A 26353-nucleotide genomic window follows, 5' to 3' on the forward strand; every position below is an offset into this window, starting at 1 on the left:
TGTGCGTGATTGTATGTGTGGGCAGATTTGGAGGATGGAGGGTGTCTTAGTCAGGCTTTCTATTCCTGGACAAAACATCATGACCAAGAAGCTAGTTGGGGAGGAAAGGGTTTATTTGGCTTACATTTCCATACTTCTGTTCTTCACCAAGGAAGTCAGGACTGGAACTCAAGCAGGTCAGGAAGCAGGAGCTGATGCAGAGGCCATGGAGGGATGTTCCTTACTGGCTTGCTAACCTGGCTTGCTCAGCCTGCTCTCTTATAGAACCCAGGACTACCAGCCCAGAGATAGTCTCAACCACAAGGGGCCTTTCCCCCTTGATCACTAATTGAGAAAATGCCTTACAGCTGGATCTCATGGAGGCATTTCCTCCACTGAAGCTCCTTTCTCTGTGATAACTCCAGCTGTGTCAAGTTGACACACAACCAGCCAGTACAGAGGGTGATGTGGATTTGTGCTCTCCATTTACTGTATATGCACTTTAGGGGTTTATTTACCTTAGGTTGTTGGGAATGTTTGCATGGACTTTTACTTGCTGAGCTATCTCATGGGGCTGATTTTTGTTTGTTTGTTTGGATTTGGTTTTTTCGAGACAGGGTTTCTCTGTGTAGCCCTGGCTCTCCTGGAACTCACTTTGTAGACCAGAACTCAGAAATCTGTCTGCCTCTGCCTTCCCAGTGTTGGGATTAAAGGCGTGTGCCACCACTGCCCTGCGGGGCTGGTTTTTGTAAAGTAAATTTGACTGGGCAGTCCAGAAGCTTTGGTGGGTGGAGTTACTTGCTACCAAGCCTGATGACTTGTGTTTGATTCCCAGGGCTCCTGTGAGGGGGAGATTAGACTTGTGGACATTGTCTGCTGACTTCCATGTTTGCACTACAGCACCCACGTGCACACATACCAATACATTTTTTCCATTATCATAAACATTCTAAAATTTATTAGATAATATCTTAATGCTTTCAGGTATTTAGATTGTTTTTTTTCTACTTTATGTCTAGATACATTTAAATTGGTCATTAAAACTTACGGTTTTTTGCTAACCCTCCAGTTGTGCATTGTCTGCTCAGGTTCTTCAGCATTATGTAAAAGTTCATGAAATCAGAGAATGTCAGTGTTACAGAATGTCAAACGCCCAGCTAGGATTTGAAAGATGGGAAGGTTTTCTGTGATTATTTTGTCAGGTGCAATGACTGACTCCCAGGCCTGTAGGTGTTAATTTCAACTTCTACTAAGCAGCACCCAGGCCACCTCCTCTTTTACTAAACAAAACAAGGCAGACAAAACCAACTTTTTAGCACTTTATGTAATATATTTTTCAATAAATGAATTCATTCTTGTAAGACCTTGAGAATTTACTGAGATTTCACAAACTAATTTGCCTAGCTGATGGAATTGAAGCTGGTTTTAGAAATGCACATTTTGTTTTTAGGTGTTTTTGTGCAGCAGTTGATGACTTTAGAAATGAATTTAAAGTTCCTCCATTCCAAGATTGTATTTTAAGTTTCCTGGGATTTTCAGATGAAGAGAAACATAGTATGGAAGAAATGACTGAAATGCAAGGTCAGGTAACATGATGTCTGTGGTGGTCGATGCTGTCCTGAGCATGTCTGTGAGGGAGTTTCTAGACTGGGTTAGTGGAGGTAGAAGACCCGTTCTAAATCGGGGTGGTACCATTCCGTGCACACAAAGGCCAAAGTGAACTGAATGCCTGCATTTATCTCTGCTTATTGTGGTGTGACTAGCTACCTTAGGCTTTTCCTGCTGTGGCTTACCTGTCATCACTGGACTGTACTCTGACCCGAGTAAAACAAACCCTTTAAGTCCTTGTTAGAAATAACTGATATCATGTAAATAGACACTTCATAATGAATAGCTGCTTTAGAGATGGATATTTGGAGAACAGTTGTTTGGCTGATCTGTCTGTGTCCCTGTTCTCTTTAGGAGGTAGCTATTTACCAGTTGGGGATGAAAGGTGCACTCACCTTATTGTTGAAGAGAATACAGTAAAGGACCTTCCATTTGAACCTTCAAAGAAACTTTTTGTTGTCAAGCAAGAGGCAAGTAACTCCAGAATGAAGTTACTTAGCGTTAACAGTACTATAGCTTCTCTGCTAAGGTCAATTTAAAATCTTAATTAAAATATTCTCTCTTTTAGTGGTTCTGGGGAAGCATTCAGATGGATGCTCGTGCAGGAGAGACTATGTATCTGTACGAAAAGGTGTGTTTTTACTCTTGGTTCTGTGAATGTGCAAAATTGATACTGTTGTGTCCAGAACATTTATATCTGTATAACAAGAACCATCATAGTAAAATAAACACTTTTGTGATTTTGATTTCAGGCTAATACTCCTGAGCTCAAGAAATCGGTGTCTCTGCTTTCTCTAAGTACTCCAAACAGCAACCGCAAGAGACGGAGATTGAAAGAGACCCTGGCTCAGCTCTCCAGGGAGACTGACCTCTCTCCTTTCCCTCCCCGTAAGCGGCCCTCAGCTGAGCACTCTCTTTCTATTGGCTCACTCCTGGATATCTCCAACACACCAGAGTCCAGCATCCACTATGGAGGTAGTAATTCATGTTTCATGGAATTAGTCTTTAAGATGGAGTATACTGGGATAACTAATAGAATAAATCCCTGCTACAGTGAATGAACTGGGAAGGCTTTTCTCTTAATATTCTTGGTCTAGTTGAGTAAACAAGACAGTTCAAAACAAAAGCTGAGCGTAGCTGGGTAGTCTGCCCCTGTAATTCCTAGATTGGGCAAGTGGAGCCCAGAAGGTGGGTTAGAGACAATCTGGCCATTATGAGACTGGGCCTCAAAATAAAAGCAAAAACAAAACAACAGAAACCCTGAAGAGAAAAATCTTGTAAGAAATATCAGTTGCACAGTAATGCTTTTGTTGGGTGATTGTTTCCTGTATGCTTTTGTGTGGTTGTAAAACATGGTGTCTGTCTTGTAGGCCACTGAACTTCCGAACGGGAGTTAGGAATTGTCCAGGGCTCTAGCTGAAGAGTGACTGATACTTGTTCTGTTTTTCTTTTTGAGACAAGGTCCCATAGCTGAGGCTAGTCTTAACTGCTGATGACCCCGTTCCTCAAGTGCTGGGTGTATAGGCATGCACTGCCACACCTGTGTTAATTCTAGTATCAAACAGTTATAAGAAGTCATGGGAAAGTGAGGTAGAATGAATAGGTGGGGAAGTCAGGAGGGTGATGTCACTTTGTGTTGAACAGACAAAGACTCCTATAGTTAAACCTATTATGATCACCAGCATTTCTCTTGTCTGTAAATATGTAGGATTTGCTAGATGTAAGATACAGAAAGTAAAAGCCTTGGACTTCACAGTATTCTGTACTAATTGTCACTGATGCTAGGGAGGTGCCCTTCCTCTACATTACCAGCCCATGCTTTGAGACAGAAAGGGGAATATTGCTGTGTGGCCAGGGTGTCCTTGAACTTACGGCTTTTCTTCAGCATCCTGAATAATGAGATTATATATGTGCACTCTGAAGTGTTTTAGATTTCTCTAGTTGTCTTAATCATGTCCTGATTTCTAAACCCTCCTCTCCCCGAACAACAAGAAGCTCTTGTATTTTAGTTTAGGATTTAATCTAGGGTACCTGTTTTCACCGTTTAGTTTCTTCTCATTGAGGGGATTTCCTTTAATAACCTTGGTAAATCTGAAGAGTGTAGGCCATTTACCTGGACACTGTCAGCTTTTTAATTGGTATTGTGGTTGAGCCTAGAACTTCACACGTGCCTGGTGAGCAGTTTCCCATTGACTCATGTTCTCAGCTCTGAATCAATGACCTTTTTGGTCATTGCATTTTCCTAGCCTTATCCCATGAGGAAGTTTTACTTTAACAGAAAGCTCTACTGCTGTGCTTTATAATGTCCGTATAGTGTTTAGATCTGCCTTCCGATGGAACCTCTCTTCTTTCCCAGAAACACCGAAGTCCTGTGCTAAGTCTTCTAGAAGTTCTACTCCAGTTCCTCCAAAGCAGTCAGCCAGGTGGCAGGTGGCGAAAGAGCTCTACCAGACTGAGAGCAATTATGTCAATATACTGGCCACAATCATTCAGGTGAGTATGGTGTGCATGTAGAGTGATTCCTGTTGTTTGAAACTCTCTCCCCTCTTGTCTTCCTTTCTATGACTTTGTGTTTTGTTCTTTTAAAGAATATTGGTGTTGTTTTGGGTGGTAGTGGTGGATATAGGGTTGAGATAAATCTTGCTGTGTATTTCTGGCTGGGCTGGTACTTAACACATAGCATAGACTGACCTCAGACTTAAAGTGATCTTCCTTGCTCTGCCTCCTGAGTACTCCGATAATAGGTGTGAGTGCCAGCCCCACAGGAGGATGACTTAGAGACTAAACCAATAGTCCTTAACTGCAGGGTTTTTTTCTTAAGAATAGCGCCAGTCAGGCTGCCATGCACTTGGTCTCTAGACGTGCTTTTTCTCTTACACCACAGCCTTTGTGTAACCTTGTGGCAGTGTCTTGTGTTAATTACTACCAGGCACTTGTGCTTAAAACCTTTTGAAAAAGTGTGTGTCACCCCCCCCCCCCCCCACTTCCCCTTCCCCAACTGGGTTGAACCAGCACTGACTACATTTGGATTCTTACATCTTCCACATTGTTAAGGTACTGCTTTATGTTTAGAAGCGATAGGATTTTCTGAAAATTGTGTTCTAGAGAAATTGTTCTATTTAATGCTGCATATATGTGACAACAGATAGGCTGTACTCCGGCTGAGAAGCTGTACAATACTGACATCAGTAATCTGTTTCGGCTTTCCATGATACCTTTGGACTTCTGATCCTCCTGTTTCTACCTCTTAAGTGCTAGACGGAAGGTGTGCACTACTCTGCCAGGTTTATGTGGTGCTGGGGATGGAACGTGGCTTCCTGCATGCTCTGCCTGTTAGGCAAACACTACTAACTGAATTACATCCCTAGTCCTAGTTTTTTACTGACATTTATGAAAGCTACATTTGAGACGCAGTTTTACACACAAACACAAAAATGAGAAAAGTACAGTCAGTATACAGTAAAGGGCAAGAGAGGCTGGGGGCCCTGCCCAGAGGGTGAAGTTCTTGCTGGGTGGCATGGGGCCTGCAGCTTGGATCAGCAGAGCCCTGTAATGCTGGGTGAGCTTAGCTGCTGACTGTGAGTCCAGCCTCAGAAGTTAATGTGGATCCCAGAGTGTTCTGACTAGTAACATTAGCCACATGGCTAGCTTTCGGTTAGGCCAAGAGGACCTGCTTCATTTCATTAATTCATAAGATGGGAGAGCCATGGAGGATGATTCTCAACATTAGGCTCCCACATGCACATGCACAGACAGACACAGACAGACAGATAGACACATACTATACACATGCATATGTTACCATTACAGGGACAGATAGGCATATGCAGTATACATGAGGCACAGATTTTAGTGTCCATATCATTAATACAACTTGTCCTAGTCAGGGTTTCTATTCCTACACAAACATCATGACCAAGAAGCAAGCTGGGGAGGAAAGGGTTTATTCGGCTTACACTTCCACACTGCTGTTCATCACCAAAGGAAGTCAGGACTGGAACTCAAGCAGGTCAGGAAGCAGGAGCTGATGCAGAGGCCATGGAGGGATGATCCTTACTGGCTTGCTTCCCCTGGCTTGCTCAGCCTGCTCTCTTACAAAACCCAAGACTACCAGCCCAGAGATGGCACCACCCACAAGGGGCCTTTCCCCCTTGATCACTAATTGAAAAAATGCCTCACGGTTGGATCTCATGGAGGCATTTCCCCAAGTGAAGCTCCTTTCTCTGTGATAACTCCAGCCTGTGTCAAGTTGACACAAACTAGCCGGTATACAACTTAACCAAAACTTCTAACTTGCCAAACAGTTTTTCCTTTCTAAAACACAGATTCACACCTCGCCCCCAATTTTTGTGATCAGGATGAACTCGATCTACTAAAAACAAATAAAAATACTTAACAAACCACAGCTGGGCATAGTACAAACCTGAAACCCCAATACTTGGTAGGTTAAGGTAGGAGGAACACAAATTCAAGGCCAGCCTGGACTACCATGCCGTAGTAAGAGCCTTCCTTCTTCCAAAGAGAGAAGCAAGTTTTGGGTATTTGTTTGATCTAGGTGGATAAAGTAAAATTAAGTGATTTTTGAAATTGTTTCCAACAAAAGAAACACAAGTCCTAAAAGCTATCTTAAAGAGAATGTTCTTGGACTGGGGTTTTCTCATTGGTCAAGCTGTAGATTAACACACACAAAAACTGCATTTACTCCAGAATTAACACCATGCCTGTAGGAGGAAGGAAAAGAAAGAACAGTCATAATAAATGCAGGTCACAGCCCTTTAGAACCTTCTTTGAGTTTATGTAAGCAAAGTGGCACGAGATGTGCCTCCGATCTAATAATTTCACATGTGTAATTAAACAGTTTCAGTTAACTGGGCATGGTGACCCATAGGAGTAGGCGTGCCTCTGATCTAATAATTTCACATGTGTAATTAAACAGTTTCAGTTAACTGGGCATGGTGACCCATAGGAGTAGGCCAGTTCTCTGGAGGCTAGGACAGTTGGATTGCTACGAGTGCAGATGCACAAATATAGAGGTCAGAAGACAACTTTGAAGGGTTGGATGTCTCCATCCTTCCTGTGGATCTGTAGATGGGGATTGACAGGCTTGGTGGTGAGCATCTACCTGCTCAGTCATCCCGACAGCTCTGCTAACTCAGAATCACTGGCTTCTGTCCTTTGGGCTGTTGTCAGTGTATATGTTAAGAAACGAACAATTTGTTATCTTACTGTTACTTAACTAGTAACTTTAAATACTTACTTGTTCTTGGAGGGGTTTACCTGACTGCAGTCTGGAATCAGAACGGTTTGTACTCTCACATCTCCCCAGGTTTGTACTCTCACATCTCCCCAGGTTTTTAGGGTATCATATAAGTGGAGTCCTGGTGTGCACCCCCTGAGGCCTGGGTTCCTTCAGAATCATCTAACTAGTGTGTATCTATAGCCTCTTTCCTTCCTTCCCCCCTTCTCTTCCCTGTTTTCCTCTTTCTGACAGTTTGACTATATAGGATGTCTGAGACCCAATATTTGATTCTTTAGCTTCTCTTTGCTCTTGCTAAAACACACCGACATCTTAGTGCACAGAGCTGTCAGGGTTTTTAATGTTGTGTTGTTCCTTCCTGAGTTTTGAGAGTTCTTTGTATGTAATTTTAAGTTTTAGTCCTTTGTCAAGTGTGTGATTTTTAAAATATTTTTTAAAATAGTATATAAATAAGACAGTTGCTAATTATCTTATTAGAATTTTTTAAAATTCTTATTAAATGTCTGTGTTTCTGTTTTTATTCTAGTCCACATTTTTGAGGTCATGTCTAAGGATTCTACCTAAAACTAAATCATGAATATCGTCTTCTAGAAATTCATGAAGTTAGATTTTACTTTTCATGAACTGTTTTGAGTTAATTTTTGCAAACAGGTTTTTATTCAGGCTGATGTTCATTTGTTGGTATAACATTGTTGAAAGACCATTCTTTGCGTGGTTAAGACTTGCTCTTTGTTGAGTGGTTAAGACTTGCTCTTTGTTGCGTGGTTAAGACTTGCTCTTTGTTGTTGTTTGTTTGTTGTTTTCCTTCTGGTTTTGCCTCAGTGTTGATCTGGTTGACCTTGAACTCAGCTCTTTCTGCTTCCTTCTGATACATTGGGATTGCTACTGTGGTTTTATATTTATATAAATTGTGTCAATTTTCATTTCTTGGTTTAGTTATACTGTACCATACCATCTTTAATAATGTTGTTTTCTATTATGAAATAATTTTTTATTTCTTGAGAAATTCTAGATTCAGATTTTCTCTCTATAGAAAGTCGTAGGACTTTGATTGGTATTATCTTGAAACACCTTGATCAACTTACAAGATGATTGTCATTCTTTCTGTGTCCAGTGTTTCCATCTGCGACTGTGTGACTTCATTCCTTACGTCTTTATCTCACCTGTCAGATCTGCTTTTGAGCATGTGTACTCTATACCCAAATATTTAGTTTCTATTTTATATTAGATGGCACAGCTTTTTACATCATTACATTTTCTTTTCTTTTTTTCTTTTTTTTTGCCAGGCGTGGTGGTGCACGCCCTTTATCCCAGCAGAGGCAGGTGAATTTCTGAGTTCGAGGCCAGCCTGGTCTACAGAGTGAGTTCCAGGACAGCCAGGGCTACACAGAAACCCTGTCTCAAAAAAAACCAAAAACAAACAAAGAATATATATTTTTTTAAACTTGTGGGACAGAGTCTTACTATATAGCACTGGCTATCCTGACACTTGCTATTCAGACCAGGATGGCCTTGATATCACAGCCTTCACTTACCTCTGCCTTCACCTTGCAGTGTCACCAAAGCCTAAGTTTATTTTAACCTTATTTCTGAGTCCTGTGAGTAAGGTGTGCTTGCTTTTTTTTTTTTTTTTATGTTTTTTTTTTTTTATTACATATTTTCCTCAATTACATTTCCAATGCTATCCCAAAAGTCCCCCATAGCGCCCCCCACTTCCCTGGACCCACCCACTCCCATTCTTTTGGCCCTGGCATTCCCCTACACTGGGGCATATAAAGTTTGCAAGTCCAATGGGCTTCTCTTTCCAGTGATGGCCGACTAGGCCATCTTTCGATACATATGCAGCTAGAGACAAGAGCTCCGGGGTACTGGTTAGTTCATCATGTTGTTCCAACTATAGGGTTGTGCTTGCTTTTTGTGTTTATGTGTGTGCTGCCTTTTTATCCTGTGACCTTGCTGGACCGACTTATTCTCTGTATGAGGTTCTTTTCTTTCCTTTTTCTCTTTTATGATTGATACAGCTGGCCCAGGGAGATGGCTCAGTGTGGGTAAAAGCACTTGCCTCAGACACCCTAATGACCCGAGTTTGATCCCAGCACCCCATGATAGAAGGAGAAATAGACTTCTGAAAGTTGTTCTCTGGCCTCCAAATGTGCGTTTGCATGTGTGCACCCATGTTTTCTCCCTCTTCCTCGTCTTCGCCCTCCCTCCCTTCTCTCTTTCATATACAGCCATGTACAATAATAATAACAATAACAAACATGATGATGATGATGTCTGTAGCAATAAGTGGATAGAGTTCAGGTCTCTTCATGTGAGATGAAGATATCTAGTTTCTTTGCAACTGAGTTTCTGTGCCACCATTTCTAAAGCATTTAGTGTTTTATTATTATGTATTTAGAAAGCTTATTGCTTCCTTAAAAATTCAATTAAAAAAACCTCTTCTAATTCTAATAATTTATTTGTTTGGTTCCTTTTTTAAAAAAATGATATATTTTTATTTTATGTATATTGAGTTTTGGCACAATGCCTGTGAAAATCAGAAGAGTTCATTGGATTCCCTGGGACTGGAGTTGTAAACCACCATGTAGGGGCTGGGAACCGAACCTGGGTCCCCTGGAAGAGCAGCAGTGCACTTACTTACCTTCTGCTCACCCCACCCCCACCCCCACCTTGTATGTGCGTGCGCACAAAGTACGTCAATCTATGGATGGAAAGGAAAATGTAATAAGAAAAGATGGCTAAGTTTAGGGAGCACACTTTCCTTGGCTCTTTCTGAGGTTGCCATCACTGTTGATCATAGCTATTTACATTTCAGCCTTCGTTTCTTCACAGTTTGCATAATCCAGATCCCCCTCCTCCGTTAGTTATTTCAGGTGCCCTTAGAAGAAGAAGGACAACGTGGTGGACCTATTCTTGCACCTGAGGAGATCAAGACTATTTTTGGGAGCATCCCAGATATTTTTGATGTGCATATGAAGATAAAGGTAAGTTTGTATTAGAGGTCAATATCATTCTTTTTGTGGGCTGTGTGTAGTTATTGTAACATTTCCAGTATTTCAACCTAGCTACGTAAATCAGTACTGTATGTAAAACTTAGATCTCACAATGTTTCTGGCTTTCCCTTTTGGCAGTCCTCCTTGTTTAGGCTTTAAGACACTACTCTAGGCTCAAATATGGTAAATATCTTCAATAAAAAATTTGACATGCTGTATGTGTATAAATATTGCCTACATGTTTGTCTGTATACCACGTGCATGCTTGGTACCCAACGAGGCAGAAGTTGGTACTGGAACCTCTATAACTGGAGTTGTGGGTGCTGGAAATGGCACATAGGTTCTTTCAATCCCTGAGCCATCATCTCTCCAGCCCATTCAAGTTTTTATGACTATTTTGTGTTTCAGGGCGACTGAGGAATTTTATGAGCTAGGGATTAGCAGATATGGTTTATAGGATGCATCAGGCCCTCTGTCTCGGGGAAGAGTCTGATAGCAGAGCCTGTGTCCTCATACTTTCCTTTCCTCATACTTTCTATTTTGATCTCATTCTTTCACCTTCCTCTTCCCAGAGAGCTCCTCACCTCCCTACCACCCAGCTTCATGTTCCTTGTCTCTTTTAAAAAAAGATGAATATAGCAAGTCAAGAAAAAACAAAAGACAGACAAAAAAAAATCAACAAGACAAGAAATATACCAAAGCAAGACAAAAGAGCCCAGAAAAAAAGAAAAAAAACCATGGCTCCCTTTTGGGGTTGACCAACTGCTCCTGGTATGGAGCCTTCCCTAGAGTGTGGTTGCTAAACCCAGTGACACTCCATTGCAGAAAACCAATTCTCTGTTTCCCAGGAAGTATCAGTTCCTAATAACGTCTTTGTTACGGTAGGACTCACTTAAGTCTCTTTCCCCTTCTCAGTGCTCAGGTTCTGTCTGACTTAGACATATGCAGGTATTATGTACGCCGCCACAGTCTCTGAGCTTATATGTGCTCAGTTCTGTTATACTGTCTGGAAGATGCTGCTTTTTTTTGGACTCATCCAAGATGGCTGGTAAAAATCTTTCTGCCTTTTCTTCCACATAGATCTCTGAGGCCCGAGAGTGGAGGTTTGTAAAGGCATCCCATTTAGGACTCAGGGTTCTAGTCTCTCGTCCCCCCCTTTGATACTTTGTGTGGTTGCTTCTCATAGTATTCAAATTCTGCAGACTTGACTACTAATGACAGAAGACATATGGCCTTGGAATATTTACCATCTGTCCCTTTTAGTAAGATTTGCTTGAACCCTGCTACAGGTTAGAATATTTAATGACTTGTGTTAAATTAGTTGCTACAGCAGCAGGATTAAAAATAGCCTTTTCATAATTAATAAAGTCAATCAACTTTCATAGCTAGTAAGACAAAACATCGATCTATCAGTCATATAGGGGAATTAGGATTGGTCTGTCTGACAGTGCTATTTATATTTTCTTAATTAATCCAAAGGCTGCTGTCTTTGTAGACAAAAATTTAATTCTTTGTTGTGATAAGAAGTTTGCACATAATATTATGGTACTGCAAAAGGTGAATTGTTTTTCCCAACAGAAAATCTCATAAATAGATGTTAAAATGTGTAAGGAGCTGTTGGATTTAAATGTTTGATTTTTTTTTTCCCCCTTTTTCAGGATGATCTTGAAGACCTTATTGCTAACTGGGATGAGAGCAGAAGTATTGGTGACATCTTTCTTAAATATGTAAGTGTTTATTGTAGAGTTCACATTTAAGTGGTATCTCATTAAGGACTGACGGAAGGAAATGTGAAAATGCCATTTCCCATGGTTATAAAATCTGCTAGGATTGTTCATGACTTTTAAACTTTTAATATGCCCAGCGCAACATAAGATCATCGTTAGAACACAGTTGCATAGTGACTTTTGTGTAAAGTTGTCTGCTATCCCCAAATGGTATGTGTGTGTGTGTGTGTGTGTATTATAATTTATAAACCTGTATATATATGTACACACACAAAAATGTATTGTTTATCTCTTTGTCTGCCTCTGTGGAATTTGATTTCTTAGGATTAGGGCCACATATATGAGTCAGGCAAGGATGTTTGTTGACTGTTCATTACACATTGTAGTCGGGGAGAAAGAAACCTTTTTATTAGTTCCTGTTTCATTTAAGGCTGGAGGTTAGGGTAGTTCGTGTTGGTGTTTGCCTATTGTGAATGGGGACTGGATCCAATCTTTAGAACTATAGAAGTCCTTTAACAAACAATAAACAAATCAAGAGGTAGGTTATAGATACATACACCTCTCCTTCTAACTCTTAGGATATTGAGGCAAGAAAATTGTTTGTCAGAGGCCTTCAAACCCTGTCCCAACGAAAGGCCTACAAAAATCTGCGTAGCTTACATTTAGTAAATAAATCATTTGTACTAGGTTGCGTGGTTTATATCTGTAATACCAGCACTTGGGAGACTGAGGCAGGAAAATTGGTAGCCTGAACTTAAAGTGAAACCCTGTCTCAAAAGAAAAACAAAACACAAAACCAGAAGATATTTTCCTGTTCCTGAAGTCCTGTGAGTATAAGCTGCGTTTGTTGAACCCGAGGCTGGGTTACGCATCTGAGTGTATGACGTTCTTTCTGCAGCAGTGCTTTTGTTTTCTGAGGCCTTTTCCTCATTTTTATATGTGTGTGTTCAGGTTGTTGAGGACTGTAAACATAGGAATTTGTTTATCTGATGGCTATTAACATGTTTAATTGGCCAAGACATTTTAAAAATTTATGCATGAGTGCTCTTTGCATGTGTGCTTGTCTGACAGAAGAGGCCATCAGATCCTAATGTAGGTGGTTGTGAGCCACCGTGTGGTTGCTGGGAATTGAACTCAGGACCTCTCTGGAAGAACAGTCAGTGTTCTTAACCACCAAGCCATCTCTCCAGCTCTAGCCAAGAAACTTTCTTCATGTTTTGTTTGCAAAGATTGAGTGTGTTGATTTTAATGGTATTTCTATGTGTGTCCGGGTATATGCAGGCAGGTTCTTGCAGAGGCCAGAAGGCACACTAGATTTCCTGGGATTGGAGTTACAGGGTGTTATGAGCACTCTTGCCTCGTGTGGGGCACTGGGTACTGAATTCTCATTTGCTACAAGAGCAATAAATTCTCTCAATAGCTATTCTATCTCTTCAGACCAAAATTTTTCCTTCCTTAAGTTGCATGTTTTGGGTAATAGGATTGGTATTTAGTAGTGGTTTGTATTCTTCAGCAAACAATAAATGCAATTTTAGACTCTGTACAGACCAACTTTAATTTAATTTTACGTATTCTGAAAACAGATTTCGAATGCCAAGTTCATAGATAGGTGTCATCATGCGTAGATTAATTGTGCTGGGGTGGAAACCCAAGGTTTTGTGTACTTGGCACACACTATCAACTGAGACTCAAAAATGTGTCCTGTTTTAATGTGTGTGTCGTGTGTGTGTGTGTGTGTGTGTGTGTGTGTGTGTGTATGTATGTATGTGTGCGCATGTGTGCATATGTGTCTTTATTTGCTGTTTTATGTCTTAGGTTGTGGATACCAGTTGATGCGTTGTTTGGATAGCAATGAAAAACAGAGTTTGAGATGAACTCCCACTCTAACGCTGAGGGTGCCCTGGAGCTTGGGAGGCCAGTGTGCTCTATTACTGGAAATCTTGGCAGTCTCTTGATTTCCTGAGGGCTGAGGCCTGTGCCATTGTGTTTAGCATCAATTTGTTTGTAAAGGAAAGCTGTATTAACAGAAATTGTGAGGAAACTTTAAACTTCTTTTTTTTTTTTGAATATAAATCTTAATTGTGATTGTCAATTGTGTCACAAAGGTTTTTTTGTCTGAGGGTGACGTTCATAACCAGCGGTTTCTCTTTTTTGTTTCTAGGCAAAAGATTTGGTAAAAACCTACCCTCCGTTTGTAAACTTCTTTGAAATGAGCAAGGAAATGATCATTAAATGTGAGAAACAAAAGCCCAGATTTCATGCTTTCCTCAAGGTAACATACATTCTTATCATACAGAATTCTCAGTCACTTCTGAGAGAACTCATTAAAATCGTCTTTTAAAGTAAATTATAATGTTAGGAAAATTCTACTCATATAAGAACGCCTTAATACTTGTCTTAAAATCAGTTGTTTCTGGGAGTGTTTATGATGTTTAGACGTAGAAATTTGGAATTTTATGCAGCAGAGGACAAGAGGTAGTTAAGTGAATAGGGATGTTGTTTTGATTGGTTTTGATTGGTGGGGATGGAGCCCAGGGCCTTGCCTATGGTTGCCCATTTGTGGTTATTTTCAAAAGAAATAACGTTGTCCGTGTTTAGTTCTCGAAGCTCCCAGTGCTGCTTCCTGACACTGTTTTTCCTGTAAGGACCAGTGGTGCCAGCGTAGTTGATATGGTACAGTCCTTATAGGAACTCAGAAGCCTGTGCATACAACTCTGTAGAGGACCACGCTTTGTAACACGCCCACCTTTCCTCAGCAAGGGAAAACTGTCGGTCTTGGAGAATTATCGAGTCATGGTGATGGGCCTGAGAGCAGCTCCCGTCCTGAATGAGTTCTTAATTTACTTGGTGATTTATTTGTGTGCGCGTGTGCGCTTGCACAGATGTGCTCATGCCAGTGCTTGTGCATGCATGTGCAGATCAGAAGTTCATTAACCTCTGACCCTGTGGATTCTGGGGCTTGGCATGGCAGCAACTGCCTTTACCTTCAGCGTCACTGTCAACTGCTGGCTCTTTTCTAGTAAAATATTTTTGCGTGTGACAAATTAATTACTTCCTTTTAGATAAATCAAGCTAAACCAGAATGTGGACGACAGAGCCTTGTGGAACTTCTCATCCGGCCAGTGCAGCGGCTACCCAGTGTCGCTTTACTTTTAAACGGTACTTGTTTTACTGGGGTTTGGTTGGTTTTTTGGGGGGGGGGGGTTGTTGTTTGCTTAATTTTGTTATCTTAAATGTTTTTATCCAATAGTTTTTTCCCTTTCTTTGAGAAGGCAAGTCTTCTGTAGCCCAGCTGATCATGATCTCATAGATATGACGATGACCTTGAATATCTGCCTCTCCAGTCTCCTGAGTGCAGTCATTAATGTCTGATTTATATTAGTGTTGGAGTTCCATCCCACAGCTTCACGCTGTCTGCCAGCAGCCCCATCCTCAGTCTGCTGCACTTTTTCTTGAAGAGTTGATATCCTTATTTTCAAAATTTATAAGGTTTTAAGCATTAAAGTTTTTTTTTATAGATATCAATTTTATGATAATCTTGAAAAACGGTCTCTAAAGCTACAAATTCTGAGTTTTGCCTGATAGTCTTTGTTGTAATAGCTGTGTCCTTCTGCTTAGGAGTTCATTATATTTCCTAGTATCACTATGTCTAAATCTATTTATTCAAGTAACAAAATTCCTATAGTGACTTAACAGGAAGAGGACTCATACCCAAGTTTCTAGTCCTCTGAATTTTAGCTAACGTTTTTATTGAGTTTTCTATTTAGCCTTCTTTAGCATCTTAGGATTGGCAGAGTGCACAATCCCTAAGTTTGATGGATTGTCTCCAGACCCCAGGCATGGTGCAGTCCTTTGTAGTCAGCACAGGTTCCAGGGACTGGCATAGAAAGTTTGAGCCTGCCTAGTATATATCCGACCCTGTCTCAAATTAATCAGTCTCAGGTTGTCTAGTGTACACTTGCAATACTCTATTATTTTACACTTAAAACTTCAAGTCTCAATAGGATTGTCTATCACAGCTTTATGATTGAAATTATACTTCTGGCTAAAAAGGATATGTTTATCGTTTATACTTGGTTGACTAAATTAAAGTAGAAATTCAGAAATCTAATTTATTGATTGTTTACCTTTTTTCAACAGTTTTAGTTAGTATAAATTATAGGGCTAACAAAAAAGGGAGAATTTTTTTCCCCTTATAGATTACCTTTCTAGTTGAAATTGCTTTAGGCTTCCCTGATCTTTAAACCTATCCTATTGTGTAGACTGTGGTGATGGTCTTTAAATAATCCAACCTTTAGGTTTTCAAAACTGAGTTTTTAAAAGTCAATTTGCATATTCAAATTCTTCATTCTTTGATTCATTTTTGGGGGTAGAGTCTCACTTTAGACCAGGCATTCCTCCAGTCTAACCCTGCTGAGGCGGGAGCAGATTCCTAGCTCACAGTAGGACTTTTTATTAAGTAGAAGTTTATCAGATGTTACCATGACTGAAATGACTAAGCATCTTTGTGTTACTCCACATAAACATTAGGTTGATGTGGTGCTAGATTGGGTGTGGCTTGGCTAAGGATGTCTCAAGTGAGGCATAGGGAACAAAGAAAGAGCCTGAGAAATCTGGGCATAGTGGTGTCCTGATCTCAGCATTTGAGAGGTGGGGCAGGCAGGTTTCGATGAGTTAGAGGCCGGCCTCTTAAATTTAGAGTGACCCTGTAACAAACTAACAACAGCAAGAACGCCCACAAAAGAAGAACCCAAACAAAACAAAAACTCCAGAATCTTGGAGAAGCAGAGTTAGCATGTTAAACATGAATGTCTACAATAAATAACACAAAGCTTGCTCATAAAGTATGCAGATGCTCTCTATAATGGGGTCATATGTTCCTATACCATACTTAAAAGCATGTAGTAGTGTAGGGAAAGCTTGAGGAATCTACAAGTCTCCCAGAATGACTGAAAGGCATGTGACAAAGCAATGGTTTTGTTTGTTGTTGTTGTTTTAAAAAGTCAGTACTGAATATTCTGAAAATTTAATCAGTAAAGTAGTTTGCAGTCTTTTTGTTGTTGTTGTTTGTTGTTTGTTTTTTTGAGACAGGGTTTCCCTGGCTGTCCTCGAACTCAGAAATCCACCTGCCTCTGCCTCCCAAGTAGTAGTTGGGACTCTTTAATGGAAGAAGACAGTGTTATTAGAGAACTTTGGTTAACACTTTTTTTCTAAGTGTATGCTTGTGAGTTTGAGTGCCCATAGAGGCCAGCAGATAGATCCATTGCTGTTGGAGTTGTAAGCGTGAGCAGCCTCACCTGGGTACTGGCGCTGAAGTAGGCCCTCCGCAAATAAGAGCTCTTAGCTGAGCTCCGTTGTTTATGAAAGACACTGTGGTCTGGGAAATCCTGACACCCACAATGCAGTTTTGCAGATAAGTTAAGTTTTAATTCTCTTTAATTGTATCTTGAAAATATCTTATGCTGAGTAATAATATTTGATTTAATGTAATTAAAGCAGTTGGTGAACTGATAGATATTAATACTAATGTGGCATATCCAATTAGGTGTATTAATGGGTGACAATAATGGGTGTAATAATGCTTTCATCTATGTCTCTCAAGTGTTAGGATTCAAAGCCTGTACCAATAGTGCTAAGGAATAAGCAGACCTAGGACTCTGCACGTATTAAGCAAGCATTCAACCGCTAACCTACACATTAAGCCATTGGTTTGAGAATATGCCGTTACTGTGCAGTCAAGTGTTGCTCCAGACTTGCAGTCCTCCTTCTCTTAAGGTTAGGGTTTGCAGATCTGCTGTACTGTACCTGGCCACAGACTTCTGCTCAAAATAAGGGCTAGATGTTATCTTTAAAAACAGTTAACCTATATTAAAAAGAGTGATGTATTTTTTAGGCATAGGTGGAAAACCACTGACTTCTTTTTGATCATGTAAAAAACCCATTTTATTATTACAGATCTTAAAAAGCATACAGCTGATGAAAACCCAGACAAAAGCACTTTAGAAAAAGCTATTGGATCACTAAAAGAAGTAATGACGTAAGCAGTTTATATTTTACTTTTTGTGTGTGTGTGTGTGTGTGAGAGAGAGAGAGAGAGAGAGAGAGAGAGACAGAGACAGACAGACAGAGATTGAGTGTATGGTGCACATGTGGCTTTTATCATAGGCAAGTGGAAGTCAGGAGACAACTGGAGGTTGTTTCCTCCGTCCACTTTTACATGGGATTATGGAATATTGGGGCTGTATGCTTTTACCTATAGATCCACCTTGTTGGCATGTTTCCATGTTTTTATTGGATTAGGCTGGAAGTGATAATCTTTGTCATAAATGATAGAAAAGTATCAATAACATACTTTTATAAAGTATCTAAGTTCTTTCTCTAATAGTAAGGTTACAGTTAAAATGATAAGTATTGTAAGAATATATTGATCAAAATAGTTATTTCTGACTTAATTATATGTACAGAGCCAGTAATGGAAATTTGAAAATAAACGTGAATGCACTTTCTTGTGCTCCAGAGAAAGGCTTTTCCATGTCATTCACATGCATATGGTCTTTTTCATGGGGATTTTCTGATTTCAATTAAAATCTGTTTACAAGCCTTGCATTCATAGGTCCTCTCACCAGCTGAATTTTCTTTTTCGTACTTTCTATATTTCTTGAATAAATTTTCTCATGTTAATTAAACTTCCTTCAGTGAAGGCTTTACACATTCCTTAAATTCATGAAGTTCTCTTCATAGAACATTCTCCCATTGAACCAGATCCTAAGCCCATGCGAGTTTTGCATTCCTAAGCCTCCCTGCTGAGCTCCAGCTAGAGCCTCCTGGACCCCACTTCCCAGTGGTGTTTCCTGGTGACAATAACTTCAGTAAGTTTGCACCATGAGCAGAGGTGTTTCTGCACCTCTTAGCAGTGAAAGTTTCCATACTCTTACATTCATAAACTGTTCACCGCATAAATTCTCAGGGTCTAGTTAGACGTGATTGTTAACTAAGAGCCTAGTCCAATAAACACAGTTTTGGGCTTTTTACCATTATGTGTTTTCTAATTTTAAGAAAAATGTTTGACTGATTTTTAGTTTTGGACACAAGGGTAAAAGGCAGGTGGCGTCTAAGCCACCCTGTCTAGAAGCGTCGCGCTTGTGGCTGTTGGGAAATGACTGCCATATAACTTGAGAGGAAAATATAAAGCCTAATGCAGAGTATGTTTCAAACCTGAGAATTTTGTTAACATCAAGTATTATACAAGCTAACTGTATTTTAGAAGGTGTAAATCCTGAGTAAAATGTTCTATAGTAAGGTATAACAATTCTGAAAGATTCCTTGGAATATTTTTTAATATCAGGATGTTTTGAAGGAATATTTATCTGATTCATGTATCACAATTAAGGCACCCTCATGAAAGTTGGGCTTTGTGACATGAGATTTATTTGTATACTGATTTCAATGTCTATATAGAAATTTTATGAAACAACCATTAATTTTCCAGACATATCAATGAGGATAAGAGAAAAACAGAAGCACAGAAGCAAATTTTTGATGTTGTTTATGAAGTAGATGGATGCCCAGTAAGTAGCTTTGGTCGATGGCCATTGAATTTTCTGCTTTAGTGAGGTTTCTTTCTTTCTTTCTTTCTTTCTTTCTTTCTTTTTTTTTTTTTTTTTTTTTTTTTTTTTTTTAGATTTATTTATTTATTATATGTGAGTACACTGTAGCTGTCTTCAGACACTCCAGAAGAGGGCATCAGATTTCTGTTACGGATGGTTGTGAGCCACCATGTGGTTGCTGGGATTTGAACACGGGACCTTCAGAAGAGCAGTCGGCGCTCTTAACCACTGAGCCATCTTGCCAGCCCTTTAGTGAGGTTTCTGTGGTTTGAATATAAACAGTCTCAGGCTGCAGAGATGCCTCTGGTTATGTACACTTGCTGTCCAGTGACTCACTACCTATGACTCCAGCTACCGAGGACTGGATGCCCTCTGCTGGGTTCTGAGAATGCAGTTAGTTACACAGAGAAAACATATTCACGAAGAGACAACATACATATAAGTAGGAAAAAAACCGGGTCTTTAAAACAGAGTAGCAGTCAGAGCGCCACTTTTGATTGGCAGCTTGTAAAAGCTGCTTGATAACATTTGACTACTCTTTACTGTTCTCAGGCTAATCTCTTATCTTCTCATCGGAGCCTGGTGCAACGAGTGGAAACGGTTTCCCTTGGTGAGCACCCTTGCGACCGAGGAGAGCAAGTCACTCTCTTCCTCTTCAATGACTGCCTCGAGGTAAATTTGTACTCATTGAAGTTTAACACTGCTGTATTTTGTGATCTCCCTAATTATTTAAAATAAAGCTTTAATCGAAGTGCAATATAGAAATTTGAGGTATATTCAGTTATTTTTCAAAAAAAAAAAAAAAAAGAGATCAGTTGCTGATTTTGTAATGAGGAATACTTTTGGGAGAAAGTCTAATACTAACTTTGCTACAAATTTCCAGACTGCAAACCAAGTCAGAATTCCTTACAAGTAAATTAGATGATGAGTTCTGGGGAACCTTGTTTTTATGTATATTTATTCAAGATCTACAAGGTGGGGTTTTGCTTTTTGTTTTTGGTTTTTTTTTTAATTTTTTTATTAGGTATTTTCTTCATTTACATTTCCAATGCTATCCCAAAAGTCCCCTGTACCCTCCCCCCTACTTCCCTACCCACCCACTCCCACTTTTTGGCCCTGGCGTTCCCCTGTACTGGGGCATATAAAGTTTGCAAGTCCAATGGGCCTCTTTGTTTTGTTTTTAATGAAAATGGAAGTAGGCTTTAGCAGCTAAGATGAAGGCAGTTGAGGAACTAATTTGCTAACTTAGTACCGTGACTCCTTGATTTCTCTTTCCTATGTTGGTAGTGTCTCACTCACTCTATAGCCCCAAACTGGCCTTGATTCCTGGGAAGCCCTTCCACTCCATCCTCCCCAAGTGCTGGGATGACAGCATGAGCCACAATGTCAAATTGAAGTCTTTAAAATAAGGTTATAGTGATAAGATGTAGTAATTCTAATTGTAAAACTCTCACCTGTGTATGTTCAGTATTTTCTTTCCAATGGTACCCCACAGGCAAATAATGAGTTTTTTAACAATTAACGAATATAATGAGGGGATGTGTCTTAGGGTTTCTATTGCTGCAATGAAGCACCATTTTCAAAGCAACTTGGGGGGGGGGGTTATTTGGCTTACTCTTCCAGAGCACTGTTCATCACCAAAGGAAGTCAGGGCAGGAACCTGAGGTCAGAAGCTGACTCAGAGGCCACTCTCGTGGCTTGCTCAGCCTCCTCTTCTTCTGTTTTTTTTTTTTTTTTTTTTTTTTTTTTTTTTAAGAGCCCAGGACTACCAGCCCAGGCATGGCAGGAATAGCACCACCGACAGTGGGCTGGACCGTCCCACATCCGATCACCGAGGAAAATACCCTATAGGCTTGCCTACACCCTGATGTTATGGAGGCATTTTCTTCATTCGGTTTCTTCGTCTCAGATGACTTTAGCTTGTGTCAGGTTAACATTAAACTATCTAGCACAGGCAGAAAGGAATACAGTGTTCTTTATTTCAAAAAAGAAAAGATGTTCATTTGGACATTAACAAGAATACTCTTTGACATGTTTGTTCCTGGGTAACTTTCTGTTGCCCTCATCAAAGTGTCTGCTGGCTTTGCTTTTTCCTTTAAGTCCGTGCTACTTCTCGTAAAGAGCTCCTCTCTTCCATTATGTACATTATTGTTTACAGTATAGAACACTAGCCAGGCTTAGAAACCACAGCACGCACAGAGGGGATTAAAGGGCAGTTGAGTCTCAAGGAAGACCTACCTCTGATAAAGGGCCTTGCACTTAGAGGTTCAGAAGTGATACTTTCATTTAGCTAGTAATGTAATAAAACTCACAGAACAGTGATACTGTGATACACAGTTGACCATGTGGAGTGAAACACAGTCATAAAAGTCACACACTAGGTGACGCTGAGTTGCCTGAATCTCACCCTCAATAACCACTCATCCTGCTCTGCTTTGGAAAACGAGGTCAGGTGTCAGTCTTAATCCCATTTTACCTGAAGGTGCGTTCACTATCAGGAGCCTGACGTGTTTTCTTTGTTTCGGTTAATAGTTTTTGAGGTTTTTCCTGTTGAAGTCTCTAGGTCTGCTGGCCTCATTTTGTTAGGTTGGCTTATTTAGGTTTCCTTAACAATTGGTTATGGAATTTATCTTTGCTTTTAGTACAGCTGTGATTTGTTTCTTAATTTTATATCCCCTTCATATTTTACCATAATTGGCTCCCAAGATCCCTAGTGCTTTCATTCTTATCGTGGCAGTCTCTGTACCTTCTCAAGCCCTGGCCTCAGTCTCTTAACCTTCATGAGTCCAGTGACTTTTTGTTCTCCTCCATTCTAGTCAGGGTTACTATTGCTGCGATGAAACACCAGGAACAAAAGCAACTCAGGGAAGAAAGGGTATTTGGCATGTTTGTTTGTTTGTTTGTTTATTTATTTATTTATTTATTTATTATATGTCAGTACACTGTAGCTGTCTATTTGGCATGTTTATTTATTTATTTATTTATTTATTTATTTATTTATTATATGTCAGTACACTGTGGCTGTCTTCAGACACACCAGAAGAGGGTGTCAGATCTCAGGGAAGAAAGGGTATTTGGCATGTTTGTTTGTTTATTTATTTATTTATTTATTATATGTCAGTACACTGTAGCTGTCTTCAGACACACCAGAAGAGGGTATCAGATCTCATTACAGATGGTTGTGAGCCACCATGTGGTTGCAGGGATTTGAACTCAGGACCTTTGGAAGAGCAGTCAGTGCTCTTAACCACTGAGCCATCTCTCCAGCCCCGGCATGTATACTTTTATATCATTGGTCATCATCAAAAGAACTCAGGGCAGGAACTCAAACAGGGCAGGAACCTGAATGCAGGAGCTGATGCAGAGGCCATGGAGAGTGCTGCTTAGTGCCTTGCTCCACATGACTTGGCTCAGTTGCTTTCTTACAGAACCTAGGACCTCCAATCCAGGGATGGCACCACCCACAATAGACGGGGCCGTCCCACATCAATCACTAATGTTTTATAGGCTTGCCTGTAGCGGAGTATTATGGAGGCATTTATTTCAGTTGAGGTTCCCTCCTCTCTGATGACTCTAGCTTGTTTCAGGTTAACATAAATGCCATCAGCAGTCCTATTAGCTTCTCTCTCAGTAGCTTGACTAGAAACGGCTATTTGTTCTTGTTTATGTTATTTTGAGTCTGGCAAGGACTGGCCTTGTACTCTGTTTGCCTCTTCCTTTTCAGTGCATTCATTACTAGGATGTGTACCCACAGCCCAGCTGCTTTAGTTTAAGACACAATCTTGCTATGCCTCCTAGGCTGGGGTAAACTACCTCAGCCTCTGAAATGCTGGATTACAGACATGTGTCACCATGCCTGTTCAGCTACCGTATTTCTGATAATAAGTTTGCTCTTCAGGATTCATACTCCTAGGTAGACCCTTAGTATGTATTTCACTCACTTAAGAAAAATAAAACTCAGTAAAATTGAAATTAAAAAGTTACTTTTAATACTTTAATTCTATATAATATAAAACCAAGAGCAATCACTATACCTGTACATTAAGAACAGTTGAATATTAGTACATCTGTATTTTCTTTAATATGACAGATGACTTTTAAGGATTTATTTTCCATTTGAATATTTTATCTGTGCTTTGGGTTTTTATTTTTATCCTTGGTTTATTAGTATTTGCACCATCAATTTTAATACTCTTCTTTCCTTTTTAAAAATTAATCTTAAAATAATATATTTCATTTAGCCAAACAAAAAGAAAGCGTATCTGTTTATTGCACAGGAATCAGTATCTGCTGCCTACTTTTCACGATATGTGTGTGAGCCTTTGTATTTGTTTTATACACAAATGTATATGTAATTTATATGTAAGATATGTATATAATTTATTATAATATATGTGTGACATGTGGACTAGACACATCTGTGTCTGCTTTAGTGTAGTTGTAGTATACTGACCAGCTCATCTTATTCATTAACTCAATACCAGGTAATAAATTTTTAACTGTGTCTCTCATATTCATGATGAATGACCGATCTCAATTCAAGTACATATTGATGTTCATTTAGTGTTAATGATGCCTTTCAGTAAAATCTGAATTACTGCAAAGGAGATTTCTTCTTTCTTTCCTTTTGGCAAAATCTCACTATATCACGAATCACAAGCTCTTTCTGATTTTGCTCTTCTCCAGTTCCCTATCTCTTCCTTTTGCATGGGTATCCAGTTAAGGTAAAGTTATAGCCTAATACAGCACTGTGAATTTATAATTCCTATTGCTTCTGTGTGTGTGTGTGTGTGTTGTTGTTGTTTATCTGTTGAGACAGCCTCACTGTAGCTCGAGGTGGCCTGGAACTGAAAGTCCTCCTCTCCCGCAGTGCCCCCTAGAGCTGGGGTTTCAGGTGGATGCTTCCCTTTGGCAGGCTTCTGTAAGCAAGCATGAGGACAGGACCGATCTCGCACTACTTGTGTGTTCTGTTACTAGGAGAGATTTCAAAGTTTTTAATTTAAACTAAGATTAACACCATTTTGAGCCCTAGACTCTTGCCCCAGAACAACTGTTCCCCATGTGGGGCTGGGACTGTTATTCTAGACCTCTGTTGCTGTCCCTCGTGGTCTCGTCCTTTCATGCTCTGGGGTCTCTGCGCTCCCTATCCCTAGGCCTGTCTTTCTGGTTGTGAACTTTCCTAATATGGACATGAGCATCTGGCTACATATTACATGTGTGCTTCTTGGTCCGTCTCTTGCTTTTATTGCATAGTAACTGGAATGGCTAATCACAGATTAGTTGCCTATACATTTATGTGATTGACGTTGTTATTTTTAAATGTTCGAAATCTGGCTTTATTACAATAATGATTGACTTTCCCCTACAATCAGATAGCAAGAAAGCGGCACAAGGTTATTGGCACTTTTAGAAGTCCTCACGACCGCACCCGGCCCCCAGCTTCTCTGAAGCACATTCATCTCATGCCTCTTTCTCAGATTAAGAAGGTGCTGGACATCCGAGAGACAGAAGGTAAGCTTATGGAGGAAGCGTTCGTTAAACAAGACTAGCTTGTCCTTGTTGAGGCTTAGGTTTATTACTGTAATTTCTCTTTGATGTATACATTTTCTTCACATGTGGCTCCCTATCAGCTCCTTTCCTAGGTACAGACTCGATGTTTTCATTGTTTCTAATGAAAGTGTTTCACCAGCTTGGGGAATATCCTCTCTTAAAAGTCAGACAACTTTTACATGGCTCTACTTTAAAATAGCACCTTACTTACTAATAATTCTTCGAAATCCAACATAAATGACCAGTTTTATTCAGGACCATATATTTTAATACATTTTTTTCACCAATGGTGCATTTTGGGCTCTTTTTTTTTTCCCATTAAAAATATGTATGGATGTTTATTTAGTGTCCATGTCTGTGTACTACATCCATACAGTGCTCACGGAGGCCGACAGAGGACACACATCCCCGTGGGAGTGAAGTTAAGATGGCTGTGAGCCATGTGGGTGCTGGGAATGAACCCAGGTTCTCTGGCAGAGCAGCCTATGAGGTCGTAACCACTGAGCCGTTTCTCCTGCTCCAGGAATGTCTTTAAGATTAGGGAAGGGGGTTGTGGAAGTGATGACAAGACAGTCCAATGTGTAAAGGTGCCTGCTGCCAAGAGTGACCTGAGTTCAGTCTCTGTCACCCACATAGTGGAGGAAAAGAACTCATTCCCACGATTTGTTCACTAAAGTCCACAGCTCTAGCATGAGAGTGTGCATAGGAATCATGCCATCTTCTTTTAAAGAAAAGAGAGATTATTAGTAGATGTATATCAAATAAATAGCCCACAGTATCTGGTAACTTGGCATAGGATCAAATACACACACACACATACATATGAAAAAGATGGGTGTCGTGGCTCACTCTGATCCTAGCCTTTGGGAGGCAGAAAGAAAGCATATCTCTGAGTTTGAGTCCAGTTATAGGTACGTAATGAGACTCAAAAACAAATAATAAACTACAAGTAGGCATGTGTACATGTGTGCGCACACATACATGTGTGCTAGTTTTCTCTTGCAACAAGAGTCCTGAGGTAATGCATTTCTAAAGATACTTTGGCTGATGATTTTGGAGATTTCAGTCCATTCTCTTTGGTCTCACTGCTGTGAATGGTGGTGACTTGGTTCATCATGTCTGAGAGCACATGATGGGACCTCATGGCTGAGCCGTGAAATGGCATGTCCTCAGCCATCTAGAACCTCCCACTGGCGCCCAGCTGGAGACCGAGCCTGTAAACGCTTTTGGTGACATCCTGATCCAAATTAGCACTGTCCCAAGGGAAACTTTTCCTTTTTTCACTTGACTAGTATTTGATTTTTCTGAAAAGGCCCCACTGGACATCTACCTTAAGTTGTGCTATCTAGTTAAACAGCACTAGTGTTGTGTGTCTTGGTTTAGGAAATCTTTTCTTTTGTTCTTTAAATAAAGTTAAGTGCTTTAGGTGATCTGCTCCTGAGTTTGTAAGACGTGAGCAGCTCCTCTTTCTCCTGTGTGTTGCTACTAATCAGACCCAGGGCTTTGTACCTGCTTGTCAATTCTCCTACCCCTGAGCCACATCTCCAGTGCACAGTAACTTACAAAACTGGTTTTTACCTGTTCAACTCTGTTTCCTAGAGCCTATGATGAGGCATTTACTTAAATTTG

At 40.1% G+C, this 26353-nt stretch overlaps 1 protein-coding gene across 1 annotated transcript in view; it reads left to right on the forward strand.

Moving 5' to 3' along the window:
• Positions 1-26353, forward strand: part of Ect2 (epithelial cell transforming 2) — a 58800-nt gene that overhangs the window by 14208 nt on the left and 18239 nt on the right. The window contains exons 9-21 of the mRNA XM_029474863.2: positions 1430-1560; positions 1942-2057; positions 2156-2218; positions 2340-2562; positions 3944-4080; positions 9712-9831; positions 11499-11567; positions 13729-13839; positions 14630-14726; positions 17523-17604; positions 19057-19135; positions 19727-19846; positions 24547-24685. Coding sequence (XP_029330723.1) covers positions 1430-1560; positions 1942-2057; positions 2156-2218; positions 2340-2562; positions 3944-4080; positions 9712-9831; positions 11499-11567; positions 13729-13839; positions 14630-14726; positions 17523-17604; positions 19057-19135; positions 19727-19846; positions 24547-24685 — 1487 coding nt within the window. The remainder of the gene's footprint in view (positions 1-1429; positions 1561-1941; positions 2058-2155; positions 2219-2339; positions 2563-3943; positions 4081-9711; positions 9832-11498; positions 11568-13728; positions 13840-14629; positions 14727-17522; positions 17605-19056; positions 19136-19726; positions 19847-24546; positions 24686-26353) is intronic.

The sequence above is a fragment of the Mus caroli genome, unplaced genomic scaffold (genome assembly GCF_978045245.1).
Source record: "Mus caroli unplaced genomic scaffold, Mus_caroli_1 scaffold_3, whole genome shotgun sequence".
Classification (NCBI taxonomy): domain Eukaryota; kingdom Metazoa; phylum Chordata; class Mammalia; order Rodentia; family Muridae; genus Mus; species Mus caroli.